The sequence below is a fragment of the Sus scrofa genome, chromosome 6, assembly GCF_054392235.1.
Source record: "Sus scrofa isolate SSC_HxYL_T2T_F1_AM1 chromosome 6, Sscrofa_HxYL_maternal_Yorkshire_Landrace_v2.0, whole genome shotgun sequence".
Lineage (NCBI taxonomy): Eukaryota > Metazoa > Chordata > Mammalia > Artiodactyla > Suidae > Sus > Sus scrofa.
This window is the reverse complement of record NC_139388.1, coordinates 139857560-139877410: the sequence shown is the minus strand read 5'-3', so window position 1 is coordinate 139877410 and position 19851 is coordinate 139857560. Positions and strand designations below refer to the sequence as shown.

General features: G+C 44.0%; 2 protein-coding genes across 7 annotated transcripts in view; both read left to right on the top strand.

Moving 5' to 3' along the window:
- Nucleotides 1-2165: 2165 nt before the first annotated feature.
- On the top strand, nt 2166-10314 carry LOC146402836 (uncharacterized). Its single transcript, XM_084959119.1, has 4 exons — nt 2166-2222; nt 5579-8053; nt 8404-10163; nt 10210-10314. The coding sequence occupies exons 1-2, from the start codon at nt 2166-2168 to the stop codon at nt 6497-6499; spliced, it is 978 nt and encodes a 325-aa protein (XP_084815245.1). The 3' UTR covers nt 6500-8053; nt 8404-10163; nt 10210-10314.
- Nucleotides 5871-19851, top strand: part of NEXN (nexilin F-actin binding protein) — a 64114-nt gene continuing 50133 nt past the window's right edge. For all 6 annotated transcript variants that reach the window (XM_084964660.1, XM_084964659.1, XM_021096445.2 and 3 more), the window contains exon 1: nt 5871-6035. The gene's annotated coding sequence lies outside the window, so the exon portion shown is untranslated. The remainder of the gene's footprint in view (nt 6036-19851) is intronic.

Genomic DNA, 19851 nt, shown 5'->3' with positions numbered 1-19851 from the left:
TAAACACACTTGGTTTATCCAGTGTTTTTCTTACCGTCCTTGTGCTGCTTTTGATTATTTTTTATGTAGTGTTTCTTCCTACACCCTGAATCCTGTACATCCTGTATTCTGTACCCTGCCACTTCTCCTTTAATCTCTTTCTTGCCTTATGCTACTGACGTCTTTGATCAGGCTACATGGCTCTTTTGTCTGATGGGCTTCTTTTTTTATTTTATTTTTTTCTACCTTTGAACAGTGAAAACCCTTAAGTAACCTTTATCATTTGGGCAGAAAAGGACTGAATTCCAGTACTGGAAAAAAAGCAAATCTTCCTTTTCTGATTCTTTTTATTCTTTACTTAAAAGCCACAGCAAGGCAACTGGTACATCAAATACCACCTCAGCGTTTTGCTTTTTACTGTTTCTTATGTGTGTCACAAAAATGTTTCACAAAGTATACTTATATATAGGAAATTACAGAACTTTTATAATTTGCTGTTTGAAATAATACCGTAATGCTTAAATATAGAGAACTTCGACATTTGAAAGCACTTGAAATATATGACTTCTAGAACTTTGCTAATTCTTTTATTTAATAACAGTCTGTGAGAGAATAGACCCAGGGACTTGTAAAAAGGGCTGAATGCTTAATGTGGTAGCAGATGGATTAAAAAAAAGAAAAAGAAAAATAGGTTAACGCAGGTGTATTTGTTATCTATTGCTGCATAACAAATTACCCCTAAATTTAGCATCCCTAAACAATGACCAATACCTTATAATAGTTTCTGAGGTTTGGGAGTTTAGGAATAGCTGGTTCCAATGGTCCTGGCTTTAGGGTCTCTCCAGAGACTGCAGTCAACTGAAGATTTGGCCAGGACTGGAAGATTTGCCTCCAGGATATGCTCACTCACATGGCTCTTCACTCAAGGAGCCTTAGGTCCTTGCCACATGGGCCTCTTAACAGAGTTGCCTGAGTATCTTTAAAACATGGCAGCTGGCTTCCCCCAGCGTGAGTACTCCAAGAGGTATCAAGGCAAAAGACACAGTGTCTTTTATAACCTAGACTTGAAAGGGACTTACCATCACTTGTGCTGTATTCTGCTAGTCACACAGGCCAACCCAGGCCCATGTGGGAAGAGATTACATAAGAACAGTAACTCTAGAAAGCGATCACTTGGGGTTGTGTTGGTGGTTGGCTATCACAGCAGGGAATCATAATAAATTGTATATGGATAATGTAGACATTTTATTTATTTATTTATTTTTTTGGCGGCACCTGTGGTGTATGGAAGTTCCCGGACTAAGAGTTGAATTAGAGCTACAGCTCCCAGCCTATGCCACAGCCACAGCAACGCAGGATCCGAGCTGCATCTGTGACCCACACCACAGCTTGCCACAACGCCAGATCCTTAACCCACTGAGTGAAGCCAGGGATGGAATCTTCACAGAGAAACTCTGCCTCTTAGCATGTCCAAAACAGCTCCTGACCACACCTGCCTAAACCTCCTCCCAGTCATTCGCATGCCAGCAAATGACAATTCCATTTTTCCACTTCCTCAGGCCAAAAACTTTTTTCCCTCACAGCTCACAGTCTGTTACCAAAATCCTACCAGTTCTACTTTTTAAAAAAGTACCAAGAAAAAAAAAAATATGCCAAGCATTTCTTACTACCTTCAGAGATAGCACCTTGGTCCACACTCCCATTACCTGTCATCCTGATTATTTTGGAAGCCTCCTAAGTGGCCTTCCTGCTTCATTTAGTATGTTTGCAGCACATTGGCCACAGTGAACATGTTAAAAATATGTCAGATTGGAGTTCCTGGTGTGGCGTAACAGGTTAATGATTCGGCTTGTCTCTGGCATAGAGGATTCATCCCTAGTCCAGTGCAGTGGGTTAAGGATCTGGTGTTGCTGCAGCTGTGATGTAGGTTGCACCTGTGGCTCAGATTCATTCCCTGGCCCAGGAACTTCCATATGCCATGGGTGCAAAGAAAAAAAGGCAAATCAAGTCACTGCTTTGTTCAAAATCCACCAATAGCTACGCATCTTACTCAGAGTAAAAGCCAAAGTCCTTTCAATGCAGAAAAGGTTTCTCACAGTCTTTCTCCTACCCCACTGCACAGTGTATTACTGCACTCTTTGCTTACTCAGCTTCACCCACGCAAGCCGCCTTGCTGTCCCTAGAACATGTCAGATATGATCCTTCCTGCGGGCTTTGCATCTCCTGGACCACTCTTCTCCCCGGTATTTCCAGATATTTACATAGCTCTCTGCCTCAAGACTTTTGTTTTGGCCACCCTGTGGCATATGGAGTTCCCAGGCCACGGATCAGATCCAAGCCACAGTTGCGACCTAGCTGTGTGAGAACACTGGATCCTTTAACCCACTGTGTCAGGCCGGGGATCTAACCTGAGTCTTGTCACGGAGAGACACTGCTGATCCTGTTGGGCCACAGTGGGAACTCCAAGATTTATGAGGCTTCCTCTAAACCCCATTTGAAAGTGCAATACCTGGGAGTTCCCATTGTATTGCGGCCCTTGGTACTTAAGAGACAGGTGTGGTTCCCAGTTGGGCAGCCAATAAGAATGATTTTACGGGCGTTCCCTTCATGGCGAACAAATCTGACTAGTATCCATGAGGATGCGGGTTCGATCCTTGGCTTCACTGAGTGGGTTGGGGATCCAGCTTTGCCGTGGACTGTGTGGTGCAGGTGGCAGACGCGGCTCAAATCTCGAGTTGCTGTGGCTGTGGTGTAGACCGGCGATTTCCAATTCAGCCCCTAGCCTGGGAACTTCCATATGCCACAGGTGCGGCCCTAAAAAGCAAAAAAACAAAAGTACACTCACTATCCACCCACTCCACATCCACCCAGTAGCATTCCCTTCTCCTCTGCTCCGGTTATCTATATTGCGTATCACTTAGTACTACCTGGTGGATTATTTGCTTATTGTCTGCCCTCTTCCACTAGAACGTATGTCCCATCACGACAGGACTTTCTATTTGTTCTATGACTGCTGTATCCTCAGTTTGCAGAACTGAATATTTGTTGAAATGAATAAGCAAATGATGAATTAAGGGGAGAAGAGGCAGCATGCTGTGGGTAGCTATCAGAGTTTAAAGGAAGAATGGAGAGCTTTGTTGTATCTGGTGAATCCATTGAGTGGGTCAGTTAAGAGAGCCAGAAGAATTTATTTATTTATTTGGCCACACTTGGAGCATATGGAAGTTCTCGGGCCAGGGATTGAATCCCAGCCACAGTTGTGCAATGCTGGATCCTTTAACCCACTGTGTTGAGCTGGAGATCGGACCTGAACCTCTGCAGCGACCCCAGCTGCTGAGGTCAGATTCTTAACCCCCACTTTGACACAGTGGGAACTCCAGAATGAGAATTTAAACAGGGGGACTGATAGAGATTGGGGTGAAGGGAAGGCTTCTCTGAGAAGCAGACAGCAAAAGCATATATATATTTTTTTGTCCTTTGTCTTTTTAGGGCCACACCCGTGGCATATGGAGGTTCCCAGGCTAGGGGTCGAATTGAAGCTGCAGCCATTGGCCTACACCACAGCCACAACAATGCCAGATCCGAGTCGTATCTGCGACCTACATCACAGCTCACAGCAACGCTGGATCCTTAACCTACTGAGGGAGGCCAGGGATGCAACCTGCATCCTCATGGATGCTAGTTAGATTCATTTCCACTGAGCCACAACAGGAACTCCCAGCAAAAGCATATGTTGAAGTTAAATAGGTTGGAGAGTTGGGGGAAAAATATTTCATGAAGAGGGAACAGCTTGTGGCAAAGTTCCTGCAGCCAGAATGACCATACAAAATTCTATAAACTGGAGTTCCTGTTGTGGCTCAGTGGTTAACGAATCCGACTAGGAACTATGAAGTTGTGGGTTCGATCCCTGGCCTTGCTCAGTGGGTTAAGGATCTGGTGTTGCCCTGAGCTGTGGTGTAGGTTGCAGACGCGGCTTGGATCCTGCTGTGCTGTGCCTGTGGCGTCGGTTGGCAGCTACAGCTCTGATTAGACCCCTAGCCTGGGAACCTCCATGTGCCACGAGTGCGGCCCTAGAAAAGGCAAAAAGACCAAAAAAAAAAAAAAAATTCTATAAACAGAAGAAGGTCAAGGTGATGGTGTTGAAGGGCTCAAGGGAGCAAACGTGATCATCCAGGCCACTCTAATCTGTGTTAAAATTTAAAGAGCTCTTTTAATGACCAATCTAAAACTTTTCTCTAATTGAAGAATGAACAGCTTCTACTTCTTAAAAGAATATCCACCCTGACTAAATAGTGTATGGGGATGGGGTAGAGAAGGAAAGTTACATTTAAGACCAGAAGGCCTTTTCAACACGCCTAAAAATATAAGCTGATCACCACTGCCTGCCGGGACTGGAAGTTGGACTTCGCTGTCCCTGCTTTATCTGTGTGGATGCTAGTTCAATTTTGCTCATTCGTGTATGAAATTTTTTTTTTCTTTTTTTCTTTTTAGGTCTGCACCTGTGGCATAGGAAAGTTTCCAGGCTAGAGGTCGAATCGAGCTGCAGCTCCAGCCTACGCCACAGCCACAGCAATGGGGAATCTGAGCTGTGTCTTTGACACACCACAGCTCACCGCAACGCCAGATTGTTAACCCACTAATAGAGGCCAGGGATCGAACCCACATCCTTGTGGATCCTAGTCTAGTCATTAACTGCTGAGCCACGAGGAGAACTCCCATTCATTAAATTTATATTCATTTTTCACATGCAGTGGAGAACTGCAGATTTGCCCACCAGGAAATTGTTCCCTCTGGATGAGTATTTCAGGTTTTAATGTAGGTTATCAGAAGGGTTTAATTGACAGGCTGGTGATCCAGGTTGTGCTGCGGTGCTAAAATTTGCAAGATGCCTTAATTTAGATTTAGAAAGACCAGAGATGATTTACCTTCAATTAAGGAAAATTGGAAGATTATATAAATATTTATTTTTATGTCCCCCCCATGCTTTTTCCTCTTTTTCTTCTACTTTTCTCTATCAACCATTTTCTTTGGAGCTAAAGACAAGAACCAAGAAAAGGAGACCAGAGTTCCCATGGTGGCTCAGTGGTAATGAACCCGACTAGTATCCATGACAACCCAGGTTCCATCCCTGGCCTGGATCAGTGGATTAAGGATCCTGTTTTGCCCTGAGCTGTAGTGGTAGGTCACAGAAGGCTCAGATCTGGCGGTTGCTGTGGTGTAGGCCCACAGCTGCAGCTCCCATTAGACCCTAGTCTGGGAACTTCCATATGCCGCAGGTGTGGACTTTAAAAGACAAGAAAAAATAAAAAATAAACTGAGGGTTGTGACTCTTTACTGAGTGGTGAAATCAATTTGCCAAAGGAAAAAAAAAAAAGGAAAGAAAAGGAGACCAACAGACAGATGAAGTGGTCCCCAGTCTGCTGCCCTCTGCTCTCAACAATAAAATTTGGTGGAAGGTCAACGCTTTGGGTGAAGATAAGGTAGTGAGTGGTTTGTTCTTAGAAACCAGAACTGGAAGAGCAACAGAAGTGGGCCCCAGCGCAAACCAGCTGTGGGTTGGGGGGAGGCAGCTGCAGCCAGTTTGTGAATCCCATTTCAGCAGCTCTCGGTTCCCACCGGGGAGGCAGCCTCTTTTCCCTGGACCGGGGAGGTGGAGGCCGATCCGAGGGGGAGGGGGACCAGCCCCCGGAGCCCGGCAACCCGCAAGTCCAGGCGGAAAGTTGGCAGCCGCCGCTCCCCTCGCCCGCCTCCCTCCTCGGCCCTCCACCCCCCTCCGGGCGATACGGCGGAGGCGGGGGGTTGGGGGAACTGGCCTCGTGTTTTGGAACAGCTGCAGCCGGCGCTGGGCCCGCCTGGAATGCGGGAACAGGCTGCGCACCAGGACTTTTATGGAAACTTGCTGCCGGAGACAGCGGCGGCGGCCAGAGGGCTCGCAGCGGCTGGAGCGTCGGCGGCAGCGTCCGGAGCGCCCGGACCCCTACCCACCCCCCGGCGCCTGACGCGCACAGCTTCCCCGAGCGCATCCCGGACCTTGGCGTGTTCTCGGCTTGAGGCGGGTGAGACGAGTCGGGGGGCCGTGGGGCGGGGGCGGCCGAGACCGAGTCGTCGGCTCCCCCGGGTGGCGGGCGGGGGCTGCGGGGACACTCGCCCCGGCTGCTGGCCGGGCTCCATCCAGCTGTGGCGAGGCGCTGGTCCCCGGCGCGAGCGATCCGGTCCCAGGAGCCGCGTCCCGGGGGCTCGGCAGAGGGCGGACCGAGGTCGGCCTGGCTGTCGCTCCGCGGTCACCGGCCTCGGGCTCCTGGCCGCGATTTCCTTGCTCGGCTCCGCGGCTTCAGCTTGGCTCGCGCCCCGGCCGAGGAGTTTCGGGAGCTTTCTCAGTCCTGCGGGGATTGAGCCCTCCTGCAGCGGAGCGGGTGCCGGTCCCCTCGCTCTGTCCCTGGGGTCCGAGCAGGGAAAGTGCCGTTTCGTCCCACCACGTGCCCCCGGCGTGGTATCGGTCTCTCGCCCGCAGTGCCTGTAGTTTTTAGGAGAAATCATCCCTGATCGGTCCCTGTGGAGGCTGGGGAGTGAAAGGTAATTTAACAGCCCATCATCTGCCCCCTCCTTCCAAACAAGTGTTTGGCGATTCTGTCTGAGGTCGGATGTTGGGTGTAGTGCAACTGGAGCTGGAGCTTGGAGTGGATCGTGTAGTCACCTCTGGAGACCTCCCTGTCTAGATGCTGTTTGAAAACGCCGAGCCATTCCAACTGTGTTTGTAAACTATGAAATGCTCTACAGATGCTAAAACTTTATTAATGGCGTTTGGAAAGAAAATAATCAAGTGGAGAGGTTAGTTGATTGTGGCAGTGGCTTCAAGATCTTCCTATCATTTATTTAAGGTCCATAAAGTGAACAAAGGGAGTTGGAAAAGGGGTATGGGGGGAGGAGAGAGGGACAGGAGGGGAAGGATAGAAGGAACAAGATAAAAATAGCACAAGGATGTGTCCTAACAAAATGTCTGTCCTTGGGAAAGAGGCAGGTAGAGAAAGGAAATAAGCCATAAGAAAGAAATTTGTTCCATGAGCAAAGCAGCGAGAGCATCATTCATCAGCTAAATTTTGTTAATGAATTCATGTGTGGGCCTATTGGCCTCGGAGTCACAGCATAACTATGTGCTGGATACTATGATTAAATAAACTTAAGTATTTATACCATCTTAGTCACCCATGTTGCGTGAACCACATTATTTTCCCCCTAATCCTTTTACAGGTTAAATTGCTGCCATAAGAAAACTCAGAATACCTCTAAGTCTCATAAATTCTTTTGAGTTTTGAGGTGCAGTAGGGTGGAAAAATACATAATAAACTGAGGGACAAGGTTTTTTTTTTGAGGAGGTGTATATTGAGGATAAATGAACTTTGATTATTTAATGTAATTAAGCTGCTTTCTCATAGCTATTAGCCCCCCATTTTTGAAGATAATTTCCATTTTGACCGGAATAACTTCAGGAAAAATGTGGGCAATTTTGTATTTTATCTGCAATGACCCCCTTAAAGAGCCCTCAGCAAAAACCACAACAAAATTCTTTCAAATCCAGTTTCCCTTGATACAGTATTGATTGATGTAACTCAGTTTTTCATAGAAGAGTCCCATTTTAACATCCATTTTAAGCTGAAATGTAGTGAAGTGAGCGATTTTTCCTCTTCACCTTAAAATGGAATCTTTGCTATTTTTGAAAATTTGATGTGTAAGACTGATCATTGTCAAAATGTATGTCATCTTGAGATGACTATATTTGGCATCAACGAAAGGAATGCATTATCTAGGTTTTTGAACAGTATTTTTCCCCTGAGATTACTTTTGAAGTATTTAGGTTAGGGTTTCATTTGTGAACAGAATGAAAATTGCATATGTATATTGGGAAGAGATTTGGAGGTTGAGATTGCTTAGAAAGAAGCCAAGTGGCCTGAAATGAGATACTGCTTCATTTAGGGGAAAACAGCAAACAAACAAAAAACAACAATGATCTTTGAAATACCCTAAAGGCAACTAAAAGTATTATTTAAATAAAAATACATGCCTAGGAGTTCCCATTGTGGCTCAGTGATTAACAAACCCAACTAGCATCCATGAGGATGCAGATTCCATCCCTGGCCTTGCTTAGTGGGTTAAGGATCCGGCGTTGCCATGATCACAGACACGGATTGGATCTCGCGTTGCTGTGGCTCTGGTGTAGGCCAGCGGCTACAGCTCTGATTGGACCCCTAGCCTGGGAACCTCCATATGCCGCAGGTGCGGCCCTAAAAAGACACACACACAAAAAAGCCTAAAAGAAAGAAAGCAACGTAGTAGGTGTAGAAAAGTATGTAACAGATGGGCAGATATCTAAAAGTCTTTTTTTTTGCCATTTCTTGAGCCGTTCCCTCGGCATATGGAGGTTCCCAGGCTAGGGGTCGAATCAGAGCTGTAGCCACTCACCTACACCACAGCCACAGCAACGCGGGATCCGAGCTGCATCTGCAACCTACACAGTGCACAGCAACGCCAGACCCTTAACCCATTGAGCAAGGCCAGGGATCGAACCCACAACCTCATGGTTCCTAGTCAGATTCGTTAACCACTGTGCGACGACGGGAACTCCCACACACACAAAAATCTTAGTAGTTGACCTCATAATTGAGACAGAAAAAAAATGACCTACAACATTCTTAACAGTTTCACATTTCTATTCTTATTGAATCAATCTGTGGGCTACATCACCTGTGTAGTTTCTTTCATGTTCTGTTTCCTCTAGTTTTGTAATTGCAAACTTACATATTATTTACATGCACTTAGAATTGTTATATTTTCTCTTTCTATTTAAATACTCAGAGCATAGTTTGGCTTGACTTATGGTGGTATATTTTCTACACTCTAGGATAGGTGGATTTTCCCCCCAAAATCCAACTTATTTAACTTTCAGTTGAACTTATTTTTTTTATTATAAAGTTAATACAACCATGGTTATATTCATGGTTAACAATTATGGAGAACAGCAACAACAAATTGTGGAGAACTGAAAAGGGGGCTGTCACCATCTGGCACATAAACTGTTAGTATTTGGGGCGTTCTCTTGTGCACAGTGGGTAGAGGATCCGGCATGGTCACTGCAGTGGCTCAGGTCACTACGATGGCGCAAGTTCAGTCCCTGGCCCCGGAACTTCCCCATGGGTCAGGGCGGGGAGGTAGGGGAGGGGGGCAAAAAAAGAAAACCCAACCTTAGTACTTTGATGTGGTCCCCTCTTTTCCCTATACACAGAACTTTTTTTCTGGAATTGCCATATCTTACTGAAAATATATATGTGAAAACATCTTGTACAATACCTGCCATTGAGTAAGTGTTCAATGGTTGGTTCTTTTTCTCCCCTCCCCTCCTTTTCTTGCGTTTGTCATCTCTTCCTGCTTGTTCTCAGATTAGAAGAGAAGGAGATTGGATTTCCCTAGCCCAGGTTTTGAGGTTGGTGAAATTTTATTTCCACCTTCCATTCTGTGCCTCTTCCCTGCCCTTTCCGCCCCTTTGACCCTGCCTCCCTCTTTCTGGCTGAAATAGGCCTCCCCTTTGTCTCTCTGCATTGTCTCAGTGTTGCTTGTTCATTTAGATCAGGGGCCACAAATTGGCAGCCAAAAGCCACCTTCAGTCACAGACATGCTTAAAAATGAGAACATTTTAGGAGTTTCTGTTGTGGCTTAGCAGGTTAAGAACCTGACATAGTGTCCATGAGGATGTGGGTTCGATCTCTGGCCTTGCTCAGTAGGTTAAAGCGTTCGCACTGCTGTGAGCTGTGGTGTAGGTTGCAGATGCGGCTGGGATCCCATGTTGCTGTGGCAGTGGCATAGGCTGGCAGCTATGGCTCTGCTTTAACCCCTAGCTTGGGAGCCCCACCTGCTCCAGGTGTGGTCATAAAAAGAAAATTTAAAAAATTGGTACATTTTATATTAAAATGTGGCTTTTCAGCCTTTCTTGAAAGATTAGAAGATCTTAACAAAACTGGGTCCACATGGAGTTCCCGTCGTGGCGCAGTGGTTAACGAATCCGACTAGGAACCATGAGGTTACAGGTTTGATCCCTGGCCTTGCTCAGTGGGTTAAGGATCTGGCATTGCTGTGAGCTGTGGTGTAGGTTGCAGAGGCGGCTCGGATCCTGCGTTGCTGTGGCTGTGGTGTAGGTTGCAGAGGCGGCTCGGATCCTGCGTTGCTGTGGCTGTGGTGTAGGTGAGTGGCTACAGCTCTGATTCGACCCCTCACCTGGGAACCTCCATATGCTGAGGGAGCGGCCCAAGAAATGGCAGAAAGACAAAAAAAAACCAAAAACAAAAACAACTGGGTCCACATTTCAACATAGCAAGAACACCCTGGAACTAAGTAGTGGCTCCCTCCTCAGGATATACAGTCTCCTTTTGATATAGTCTCCATCATTCCCTATTGTTTGCCAGCTACTCATGGCTTATTTACATTACGTGTCAATTATACCACATAACATTAACTTACATTACCTGGACTCTTGAATATGCAGGGCCTTTATCTAAGTAGGGCAAGTCTGAAGCCATGATATGATGGAAAGTCTGCTGCTGGACTAGGCATTAGGAATCTGGACTTTAATTGTTGTAGATATATACGGAGTTCCCACTGTGCCTCAGTGGTAATGAACCCGACTAGTATCCATGAGGATGCAATTTCAATCCCTGGCCTTGATCAGTGGATTAGGTATCTGGCATTATCATGAGCTGTGGTGTAGGTCGCAGACGTGGCTTGGATCCCGCATTGCTGTGGCTGTGCTGTAGGCATTGGTGGAGCTACAACTCCAATTCGACCCCTAGCCTGGGAACTTCCAAATGCTGCAGGTGTGCCCCTAAAAATACAAAAAGAAAAAAAAAGTTGTAGATATATTTTAGTTAGCAATCCTTCTCTTAAATAATGTGGTCGTGGAAATGGGAAGCTGCTAGTGTCAGCTGAGCTGAAAGGAACCATGTTTTGAGAACTAAAGCAAAAAAAATTTTTCGGCTGTACCTGCAGCATGCTGAAGTTCCCAGGCCAGGGATCAAATCTGCACCATAGCAATGACCTGAGCTGCAACAGATCTTTAACCCACTGAGTCACTGGGAAACTCCCTGAAACAAAATATTTTTAAGTGGTGGGATTTTAGAAAGCAAAGGGAAGATATTTCTGGGAAAGGACTCTTTCCTAGGAACTCTTAAGTAATCCTACTTCTGCCCCATCTTAGAAGTGTTTAGGGATTTCTTTTGTGGTGTAGCTAGTTAAGAATCCAGTGCTGTCACTGCAGTGGCTCAGGTTGCTGCTGTGGCGTGGGTTCGAGCCCTGCTTCAGGAACTTTCACATGCTGCGGGCATAACCAAAAATTTAAAAAAAGAAGAAAAATCGAAAGTGTTTAGGAGAGTTTTTGTGACCCCCAGACATTGGCCATGAAGCAGAGTTAACTACTCTCCTGCCTTCGCCACCCCACCCGCTTGTTAGGAGCCAGAGGCCTGGATCTTCACCTTCCCAGCTCTGTCCTTCATTGAAAGGCCATCTTCCACTTGAAGAGAGGGTAAAAAAGCCCAGGCTTCTCCAGAAATTATCACATCCATTTGCTTGGGAAGCCGACCTCCTGAAGGCTCATGTTTCTAGCTTTTCGTGATATCTAGTTGAATGTAAACTCGCTCCATTTTATTTTACTTTATGTAACTTTGTTCGTTCATTCATTTATTCATCCTCCTCATCAGCCCTCCTTATGGAGATAATCTGATTTTGGATCAGACACTTTTCCTGCTCTTTGTTATTCATCCTCTCTCTCAACTGTGAATTGAGTTAGTCCCGTGTCCTCGTTGTTGTGTGAGACGCTAAAGATAAAGACCCAGGTAGAACACAGGTCTTACCTTTCAGGGCCCACAGTATGGTGAATGCTCTTTGAAAAATATCATGTACAGTCATATGAGTACAAAGTATCATAGATTATAATTACAGAGGAATGTCAAGGCAGGTTAAAAATAAGATTCTTATATATAGAACTTCCATATGACCCCGCAATCCCACTCTTGGGCATCCATCCAGACAAAACTCTACTTAAAAGAGACACATTCACCCGCATGTTCATTGCAGCACTATTCACAATAGCCAGGACATGGAAACAACCCAAATGTCCATCGACAGAGGATTGGATTCGGAAGAGGTGGTATATATACACAATGGAATACTACTCAGCCATAAAAAAGAATGACATCATGCCATTTGCAGCAACATGGATGGAACTAGAGAATCTCATACTGAGTGAAATGAGCCAGAAAGACAAATACCATATGATATCACTTATAACTGGAATCTAATATCCAGCACAAATGAACATCTCCTTAGAAAAGAAAATCATGGACTTGGAGAAAAGACTTGTGGCTGCCTGATGGGAGAGAGAGGGAGTGGGAGGGATCGGGAGCTTGGGTTTATCAGACACAACTTAGAATAGATTTACAAGGAGATCCTGCTGAGTAGCATTGAGAACTTTGTCTAGATACTCATGTTGCAACAGAACAAAGGGTGGGGGAAAAAATGTATACATGTAAGAGGAACTTGGCCCCCATGCTGTACAGTGGAAAAAAATTAAAATAATAAAACAAGAAAAAAAAAAGATTCTTTTTTTTTTTTTTTTTTTTTTTTGTCTTTTGTCTTTTTGTTGTTGCTATTTCTTGGGCCGCTCCCGCGGCATATGGAGGTTCCCAGGCTAGGGGTTGAATCGGAGCTGTAGCCACCAGCCTACGCCAGAGCCACAGCAACGCGGGATCCGAGCCGCGTCTGCAACCTACACCGCAGCTCACGGCAACGCCGGATCGTTAACCCACTGAGCAAGGGCAGGGACCGAACCCGCAACCTCATGGTTCCTAGTCGGATTCGTTAACCATTGCGCCACGACGGGAACTCCAAAAAAAAGATTCTTGATTATCAGTGAGGAATTGTTTATTGGTAGGAGGAAAAATCTCACTTTCAAATAGGTCAAATAGGATCTAATTTCTTATTTTTGAATTGTGATGAAGTTTATGATTATTGTCATATAGTTTTGGGGGGCTTTTTAGGGCCACGCTTGTGGCATTTGGAGGCTCCCAGGCTAGGGGTGGAATCGGAGCCGCAGCTGCCAGGTTACACAACAGCCACAGCAACACTGGATCAGAGCTGCATCTATGACCTATGCTATAGCTTGCAGCAACACTGGATCCTTTAACCCCTGAGAGAGGCCAGGGATTGAACTCACATCCTCATGGATATTAGTGGGTTCTTAACCGGCTGAGCCACAAGGGGAACTCGTGTAATATAATTTTTAAAGTATAATATTACAACCTCATTAAATGGAATAAAGTTCCATAACACTTGTTTATATTTCTTGTACAAGTGAAAAATGATAAAAAAATTTAGGTTCACATTTTATGAAGCTCAAGATGATGTTGTTTGTTCCAAAGAGTGTAAAGAGGTAGGTTTAACAGTTACTTGTAGTACATGGTTGTGTTCTGCCTAAAACCTTATGAAAAATTGAGACAAAGAGTTTACTTGAGTTTAATGAAATGCAGATTTAAAGATGTCACTTCCTTGACAGTTCTGTTCTCCTTAGGAAAGGAGATAATACATTAACAGTAGTTACTGTAAATGAGAGAGCTGTGATTTAACATTCTTTTCTTTCTTTTTTTTTTTTTTTTTTGGTCTTTTTTTGACTTTTCTGGGGCCGCTTCTGCAGCATATGGAGGTTACTAGGCTAGGGGTCTAATTGGAGCTGTAGCTGCTGGCCTACGCCAGAGCCACTGCAACTCCAGATCTGAGCCTCGTTCGCAACCTATACCACAGCTCACGGCAACACCGGATCCTTAACCCACTGAGCAAAGCCAGGGATTGAACCTGCAACCTCATGGTTCCTAGTCGGATTCGTTAACCACTGAGCCACAATGGGAATTCCTAACATTCTTTTCTTGATTCCTGCATTATTTGCTTCTTGAAGTACCTATCTAAAAAAGTCAAGTAATTAAATTTAGAAAATTTAGAGGGCAAATATAGGCCCAGTGAAATTCTAGAACAGAAATATTAGTGTACATATTTTAAGATGATCTCTTGTACTTAATATTTTTTTGACCGCGCCTGTGGCTGGTGAGAGTTCCTGGGCCAGGAATCGAACTGCATCACAGCAGTCACCCAAGCCACATCAGAGACGATGCTGGATCCTCAACCCTCTGAGCTACCAGGGAACTTCTGTTGTATTCAATACTTTATTCTATTATGAGACATATATTGTCTCACAGCTTGAGCTTTATACTTTCATATTCAACCTGGAAATTATTTCATAACAACTCAAAAGTATACTCTTTTTTTTCTCTTTATTGAAGTGCAGTGTGTTAATCTCTACTGTATAGCAAAGTGACTCAGTATATATTAATATGTGACATTTTCCATTATGGTTTATTACAGGATATTGACAGAGCATAGTTCCCTATGCTATGCCATAGGACTGCCTTGTTTATCTATTCTGTATCTACTAGTTTGCATTTGCTAACCCCAAACTCCCACTCCATCTCCCCTGCAATTCTTCAAACATATTTTATCAAGCCATTAAGACATTTTCAGGAGTTCCCGTCGTGGCACAGCGGAAACGAATCCAACTAGGAACCATGAGGTTGTGAGTTCGATCCCTGGCCTCACTCAGTGGGTTAAGGATCCAGCGTTGCTGTAGCTGTGGCATAGTCTGCAAGCTGTAGCTCCAATTAGACCCCTAGCCTGGGAACCTCCATATGCCGTAGGTGCGGTCCTAAAAAGACAAAAAAAAAAAAAAAAAAAAAGGAAATTTTCAAAAATTTCCTGAAGCCTATATAGCCTATCTCATTAATTGTATGCCAGTTGATACCAATTTGAGTATATATATGTATGTATATAGTTTGTGTGTGTTTATAATGTACTTTTAGGTCAAGATGGAGAATGATAGAATGCCATGAGTAATTGAGTAGGAGTCAAGAAACCTGGAGTCTAGTTTCTTTTTCTGCTACTGAACAGGTTTGCAACCTTGTATTGGTCACTGCATCTTTCTGAGCCTCTTGTTTTTTCATATGGTAGATGATTGGTTTGGACTAAGTGATCTTTAAGGCCCTTAACTAATGATCTCTAAAAACCCATATTCTTAGAACATGTATAAAAAAATCCAAATGGTAGTAAAGCCTGTTTAAAACTAATTTGGGGACCTCCTTAAAACGTGCTTTTAATGGTAGCTCTGTCCACCCATTTGCTCAAACTTAATACCTTGAACTAAATCTTGACAATATTCCTCTCCTCACCTCTCCCTTCCAAATCTAGTTGGCCAGACAGATGCTCCATTGCAGTGTGAGTTCCCTGGGGAACTTTGTCTTTTTATTTTTTGCTTTTTAGGGCATATGGAAGTTCCCAGGCTAGGGGTCTCATCGGAGCTGTAGCTGCCGGCCTACGCCACAGCCACAGCAACTCCAATCCAAGCCGCATCTTGGATTCAATTCGAGCTGCATTTGTGATCAATCCTATCCGAACCGAGTCTGTGACCTACACCACAGCTCACGGCAACACTGGATCCTTAAACCACTGAGTGAGGCCAGGGATTGAACCCACATCCTCATGGGTACTAGTTGGGTTCGTTACCGCTGAGCAACAACAGGAACTCCCGGGACTTTGTCTTTTTTGTTCACTTTCATTTCTTGGTAGCCAAGGATGGTCCTTTCATATAGCAGGAGCTTAATAAATACTTGCTCAGTAAATGAATGAATGGGTCACCATGTCTTGTCAGTTCTACTTCTAAAATGCCTAGTCCAACTTTTCATTGCTAATGCTACTGCCTTAACTCAGGCCCTCATCTTTTCCTACCAAGATCATTGGACTTGTCCTCTTCCCTGTAGTCTTTCCTCATTTTGTTCCAATGTTCTGCGCTGCTATCAGAGTCTCTCTCTTTTTCTTTCTAGCATACCTGTCTCATTATGTTACATTTCTGCTTAAAAAATCCTTTGCTGGCTCCCTGTTGACTGTAGGATCAAGGCTAAACTTTTCCTTAATACGGCCTTAGGAATCTTTCCATTTTGCCCCAGCCTGTCTTTCTAGTTGACGTAATTTCTCTGGGAACGTCTATGTTCCCAAATTTGCAATGGGTTCTCAGGCATCGGTAGTTTTGTTCATGTGGCTTCTTTTGCCTGGATGCCCTTACTCTCCCTTTTACTTGGTGAAATCCTACTTCAAGGTCTAAGTCAAATGTCACTATCTGTCTCTGTGCAACCCCAACCTCCTCCTTAACCCCACCACCGTCTTTTCCGTATTTCTCTACAAGTCCCACTGTAATAGCACTTACTACTTTGCATTATAATAAGTTGTGGTCCCATCTATTTTTCCTAACACAGCTACTTGGTTTCAAAAGCTGTCACATATATTTTGTATAACATTGTCAGGCATAATGTCTGGTACACATAATGTCTCCTCACAAAAAGACTATATTGTTAATACAGACCTAATCTGTCAAGTTTGAAAAAAAATGCATTTTTGGTAAATCATAGCCAGACTGTAGTAATATTGTAAGATTCCCTTCTGACACCTATGATGAATACTTATCTTCATTTAACATGAATGCTTAGTATGCTAGAATGGTTTTTTTTTTTTTTTTTTTGTCTTTTTGCCATTTCTTGGGCCGCTCCTGTGGCATATGGAGGTTCCCAGGCTAGGGGTCGAATCGGAGCTCCAGCCACCGGCCTACGCCAGAGCCACAGCAATGCTGGATCCGAGCCACGTCTGTGACCTACACCACAGCTCATGGCAACGCCAGATCCTTAACCCACTGAGCAAGGCCGGGGATCGAACCTGCAACCTCATGGTTCCTAGTCGGATTCGTTAACCACTGCACCACGACGGGAACTCCTAGAATGGCATTTTTAAATCCCTTCATATCCTTTTATTATGGCCAAATTTTTGTTGATGAACCACGTGTTCAACCTTATCCTTTGGTCAGTGTTTTCGTTTATTCTTGATAACCATTCTGGCTTGCCTGAGGTCACAGCCACTTAGAAAAGTCCAGTGGCATAATTGTTGTGTGGCTGCTGCCCCTTGAAGGTGGCTAAAGACATTGCATCTGCTTGCTCAGAGAGAAGAAAATTCACTTAATACTGAATGAAGAAAAGTCTGTGAGGCATCCCTGCTGTTTTACTGCAGAAGCCCCGGGTTGCTGCAGAGGTGCAGGTTCGATCCCTAGCCCAGCAGTGGGTTAAAGGACCTGGTGTTGCCACAGCTATGGCGTAGTTCACAGCTGTGGTTCAGGTTCAGTTCCTGGCCTGGAGACTTCCGTGTGCCATGAGTGCGGCCAAAAAAAAAAAGGAGTCTGTGAGATTCCAATTCCAGATATAAAATCTTTTGGCATTTATGTTACTGAGGATTGGAGTAAAGTTGTTAAACAAATCTTCATTTAGCATTCTAAAATACACAAGGAAGTCTTCTTTCTTTTTAGAATGATAACTGACATGATTTGATAGAATGCTTTTTTCCCGTAATTCAGCAAATCTCAGAATGTGCTTTAGCATCCTTGGGAGTCCCTGGGACCCTTTAGGGACCCATGAAGTCCTTCCTTTTCCAACTGCATATCTGTATGAGGCTTATTTTCTTTCTATACTTCAGTCAAAACAACATATCATTAAGTTGGAATGCAGAAGCCGTTGTGAGAATATACCTGCCTTTTACAAATCCAGATATTAAAAAGAAGCACAAAAATGTAAAACAGTGGCACTCTTCTAATTTTTTGTTTTGGAAAATATAGTTATTTTTCATAAAATATGTTTATGTTGATACGTAATGGGTTTGTTACTGTCATTTTAAACCACTTAATAAATACCTATTTGAAAATTGGGTTTTAGGGAGTTCCCGTTGTGGCCCAGCGGAAACAAATCTGACTGGTATCCATGAGGGTGCAGGTTTGATTCCTGGCCTTGATCACTGGGTTAAGAATCTGGCATTGCTGTGATCTGTGGTGTAGGTCACAGACACGGCTCGGATCCTGCATTGCTATGGCTGTGGTGTAGGCCGGCGGCTACAGCTCTGACTCTTCAATCCCTAGCCTGGGAACCTCCATATGCCATGGGCATGGCCCTAAAAAAGACCAAAAAAAAAATCCTTTTAATTTCCAATACATTAAATATGTATAATCTATTTAAACCAAGGCTCTATGGGCTCCTCGGTAACAGCAGGCCCAGATATCAGGCCCTGAACTCAAAAAGTTTGAGAATTGCTCTTCTAATTCATACCCTTTCTTCCAGGGGAGACATTTTTCTTTAATATAAGAGAGCTTATTTTTATGTGTTTTTCATACTTTCAGATGCTATTAAATTAAATCATTTTCTAAGTAAAAATTTAGCCTTTTAATATTTTCTTGGTAATTATCATTCATCCCATGTGGTCTATGAGCTTCATGAAAAGAGACATTTTATTCTTTATTCATCTTTGTATATGCAGTGCCTTACACTGTCTAGCACATTATAGAAGGATGTTTAATAATTGTTTTTTCAATTAATAATACATATTTATTCATTTTAGCTAATAGCTTCATTTCCCATTTATTCTGTTTTTATTTGTCTTTTAAAAATTTTATTAGAGTAGGGAGTTCCCCTCATGGCTCAGTGATGATGAATCTGACTACTATCCGTGAAGACGTAGGTTCAATCCCTGGCCTCTTTCAGAGGATTAAGGATATGGCGTTGCTTTGAGCTGTGGTGTAGGTCACAGACACTGCTTGGATCCAGTGTTGCTGTGGCTATCAGTGCAGGCAGACAGGGGTAGGTCCACTTAGACCCCTGGCCTGGGAACTTCCATATGCTGCAGCTGCAGCCCTAAAAAAAAAAAAAAAAAAAAAAAAGACAAAAAAAGAAATCATAAGAGTTCCCCACGTGGTGTGTGGAAACAGATCCGACGAGGAACCATGAGGTTGCAGATTCGATCGCTGGCCTTGCTTAGTGGGTTACAGATCCGGCATTGCTGTGAGCTGTGGTGTAGGTCGAAGACACGGCTTGGATCCTACGTTGTTGTGGCTGTGGTATAGGCTGGCTGCCACAGATCTGATTTGACCCCTAGCCTGGAAACCTCCATGTGCTGTGGATGTGGCCCTAAAAAAGCAAAAAAAAAAAAAGAAATCATGAAAAATTTTATTAGCGTATACTTGATTTACAAAGTTAATTTCCTCTGTACAGCAAAGAGATTCAATAATCATGTATACATTCTTATTCATATTCTTTTGCGTTATGATTTGTCACAGGATTATTGGACATAATTCCCTGTGCTATACAGTAGGACCTTGTTGTTTATCATATCCCTTTGCAAATGGGAGTACTTAGTTCTGTCATACTCATCACCTCCAATTTATGAAATAACATGCAAAACACCTAGTGTACGGCACAAAATAGGAATTCAATTGTTAGTTTCCATTCTTCTTTATTTAGTCCAGATACACCAGGTCTTTCCTCTGATGTATTGTAACTTTAAAACAGTCCTTACATTTTATTGATATGTATAGCAATTTTATTAATGACTTCATCAAATGAACACTTGCCAATTTTCTTTGGTTACTTTAAAGTCTTCCTGGGAGTTCCCATTGTGGTTCAGTGGTTACTAACTTGACTAGTATCCATGAGGACACAGGTTGATCCCTGGCCTCGCTCAGTGGGTTAAGGAGCTGTGGTGTAGGTTGCAGATGTGGCTGGGATCCTGCATTGTTGTGGCTGTGGTGTAGGCCGGTGGCTACTGCTCCGATTGGAGACCTAGGCTGGCAACTTCCATATGCTGTGTGTGTGGTCCTTAAAAAAAAGAAAAAAGGAGTTATGGGGCTTGATTCTGGGCATAATTCTAGGAGAC